We start from the raw sequence: 2,872 nt of genomic DNA, 5'->3' as shown, positions 1-2,872 counted from the left end.
TCGGTCTTAGCTCACTGCTGATGAAGGATTTGCTCTACAGTTCATTGACTATATTCTCTCAAGCAGTATTTGCTTTTACAAATGCAAAGCCACCACAAATAGTGGATTCTTGTACGTGTTCGTCACTTAATCTCATTAGGGAAACAGCACGAGGAAAAAAATTCCCTGTCTTCAGCTGATTCTCATTGCCATGACAGGTCCTTTGCTCTGACTGAACACCGAGCTTCCTGCAGCACAGAAAGGTTTTGTTGTGAACAGTATCTAGACTATTCTGCAGTATTTCACCACTGTGTATTCAGTCAGACCACATTTCCAAATGAGAAAATGGAAGCATCTGTTAAAATACACTAACAGCCTACTTCATTAACTTCCCCTTTTGATTTTATTCACAGACACTGCAAATGGGCATCAAGCATTTTTCTGGGCTCTTTGTGATGTTGTGCATTGGGTTTGGCTTGTCCATTCTTACTACCATTGGGGAACACATCATGTACAGACTGATCCTACCACGAATCAAGAAGAAATCCAAGATGAAGTACTGGCTCCATACAAGTCAGGTACGTTTTCAGAAGTAACCCTGTGAAAGTCATGTGGCTGATAAAGAAAGCCAGGACAAGAACAAGGTGTAAAAGGTTGTATGGGCTCTGATGATTGGCATTTGAAGTGTGACAGCAGCTTCTGGAATTTGAGGAGGCTTCCTTAATGATGGCATGAGAAGCACAGAGGAAACTGTTCAAATATTAACAATTGCAAAGCCTACAGAAGGGACCTTTCCATTTGCTCTTGTAACCTTACAACTCTTCCGGACACCAGAAGCAACAGTGTTGTTATCCTGAACTGGCTAACTAGAACATTTCATCTCATGGGTTCCCAAACTTTTGATACATGCAGGAAGTGGTGGGTAACTTCCTTCATTATTCTAGGGAAAATAATGGAATAAAATTGCTCTAGGTATTTGCTCTAAAGAAGAGGTTACTTTGCAGCAAAAGGCACAAAAAGGAAGAGCTTCTCATGGTTTAAAGCAGGCAGCACAGTGAAAGAGATCTTTTAGCAAATAATGAAGTTTGCCAAGATCCACTTTTTTTCTGAGGAATTCTAACCAAGGATTGTTTGCAAACTATTTATCAACCTTTCAGATTGCCCTTCCTTGGGAAACTATGGGAAAATAAATCTGTTGTAATGACAAAACACAGACATTGTTTGTATCCTTGAACGTGCGAAATAATTTATGCTCAAGTCCATCACACAAAGCCCAAATTGTTTACCTATTTATGGAGCTATTCTTAATCTTGCTTTTACTCATTTATTTTCTTCTTTTCCCTCTAGAGATTGCATCGTGCTCTGAACAGTTCATTTATTGAGGACAAACGCCAGCCTAAGACAAAACGAGTAGAAAAGAGGTAGGAAGTTTTGCATGCCTTAAAACACAAACTACAAAAATTACTTTGAAATGAAATATGTTGTGTCTGGGTATCTACTTATGGATCTAATACACCCCAAAGATAATAGAACCAAAGAAAAGGAAACAAGATAGAAGTGACGAGGGAGGCAGAAATGAATCAATTGTTTCCAATAGACAGTACTAAATCTAGAAATTTTGTTCTTTCATGATTTTGCATACAGCTAATAAAAGCACCCCCATTCTAAAGACAGGCTTTGCAGTTAAGTCTGCTGCCCTTGTTTTTAGGTAAGTAATTATTCACATACTAAAGCACTGGCAGATAACTAGAGCCCTGTGAGATAGCTTCACAGTGAATGAGAGATCAGGCAGTATAGATGTTAGAAACTTTTTCAGCCTTCTTATTTTTTAGAGTGAGAAATTAGAAAGCTGAGAAGAGGAAAATTCACTCCTTTCAGAAACCCTTGTCTCAAACAACTCTCGTTGGAGGAAAAAAGTAGGTCATAACCTTGCCTTGTTTTCATAGCCTATGTCTTCTGAAGAGGAGACAATCTTATCTATAGCTACCAGGAACACAAGGCATTTTATTGACACTATACATTTGCTCAGTAACTCAAAACTATTCATTTTTTTAAAGACACAGGCAGCAGTATTGCTTTTTTACAGATAAGTTCAGCCACAGACTATAGAAAAGAAATGTCTTCCAGGCTGTTGCTAGATACTTGGCATGACTGAAACCCACGTATGTAAACGTGTGGTGTGTTTAGTTTGTCATTCCTGCACTAATGGCAGCAAATGTAAGAAGTAAATATCTATAAGTTTCCAGACTGCCTATATACAAACAACTATTTAAAAGCGCATGCAATTAATTTCCTCTGTTCGTTCTTTGATCTTATTGCCCCACAAAACCCCATAGTGTGGCACCTCCTTGTACACAGCAACTCTTCACTTTTGATCTTTGAACAGCAGTACCACGAGCAGCTGGCTGGTGCAAAACATCTCCTCCTCCTACACCCTCCTCGCCGGGTGGTAGCATTCACACTCCCACAACCTGAGGCACTAACTCAGCCAGAGGGAGAGTCTTCCAGAGGAGGGGGCTTTCTGTATCTTTGATGATACAAAAAGCACCAGCTGAATTATTTACCAGATATTGAGCATGCCAAAATGTCATCACACAAAATGGCCCTAAGACCCCCAGAGAATGGCTTAGAAAAAGAACCACACAAATATTCTTTCAACATTGAGACTGAAAATGTGCTGCTGCCCAAAAACTTCTGCCCACAAGCATCCAGCCCACGTGTGTGTGCATGCACACACCCCCACCGTCCTTGCTCTTCTCATGGTCTGAGCTGCTCTTTGCACAGAATTATGGTGAATTTAACTCGAGACACCTAGTAACATGGTGCCCAGGTTGTCATGAACACTGATATGGCAAGGTATGACCCAGGGCTCTCAAATCAATTATATTATTAC

At 40.1% G+C, this 2,872-nt stretch overlaps 1 protein-coding gene across 1 annotated transcript in view; it reads left to right on the top strand.

Moving 5' to 3' along the window:
- The first annotated feature begins 513 nt into the window (after positions 1-513).
- Positions 514-2,872, top strand: part of LOC104083141 (glutamate receptor ionotropic, NMDA 3A-like) — a 5,145-nt gene continuing 2,786 nt past the window's right edge. Inside the window, exons 1-2 of the mRNA XM_009586529.1 lie at positions 514-557; positions 1,327-1,400. Coding sequence (XP_009584824.1) covers positions 531-557; positions 1,327-1,400 — 101 coding nt within the window. The 5' untranslated portion in view covers positions 514-530. The remainder of the gene's footprint in view (positions 558-1,326; positions 1,401-2,872) is intronic.

This window comes from Fulmarus glacialis, unplaced genomic scaffold (genome assembly GCF_000690835.1).
Source record: "Fulmarus glacialis isolate BGI_N327 unplaced genomic scaffold, ASM69083v1 scaffold15061, whole genome shotgun sequence".
In the NCBI taxonomy this organism is placed as follows: Eukaryota; Metazoa; Chordata; class Aves; order Procellariiformes; family Procellariidae; genus Fulmarus; species Fulmarus glacialis.
This window is presented reverse-complemented; position numbering and strand designations above follow the sequence as displayed.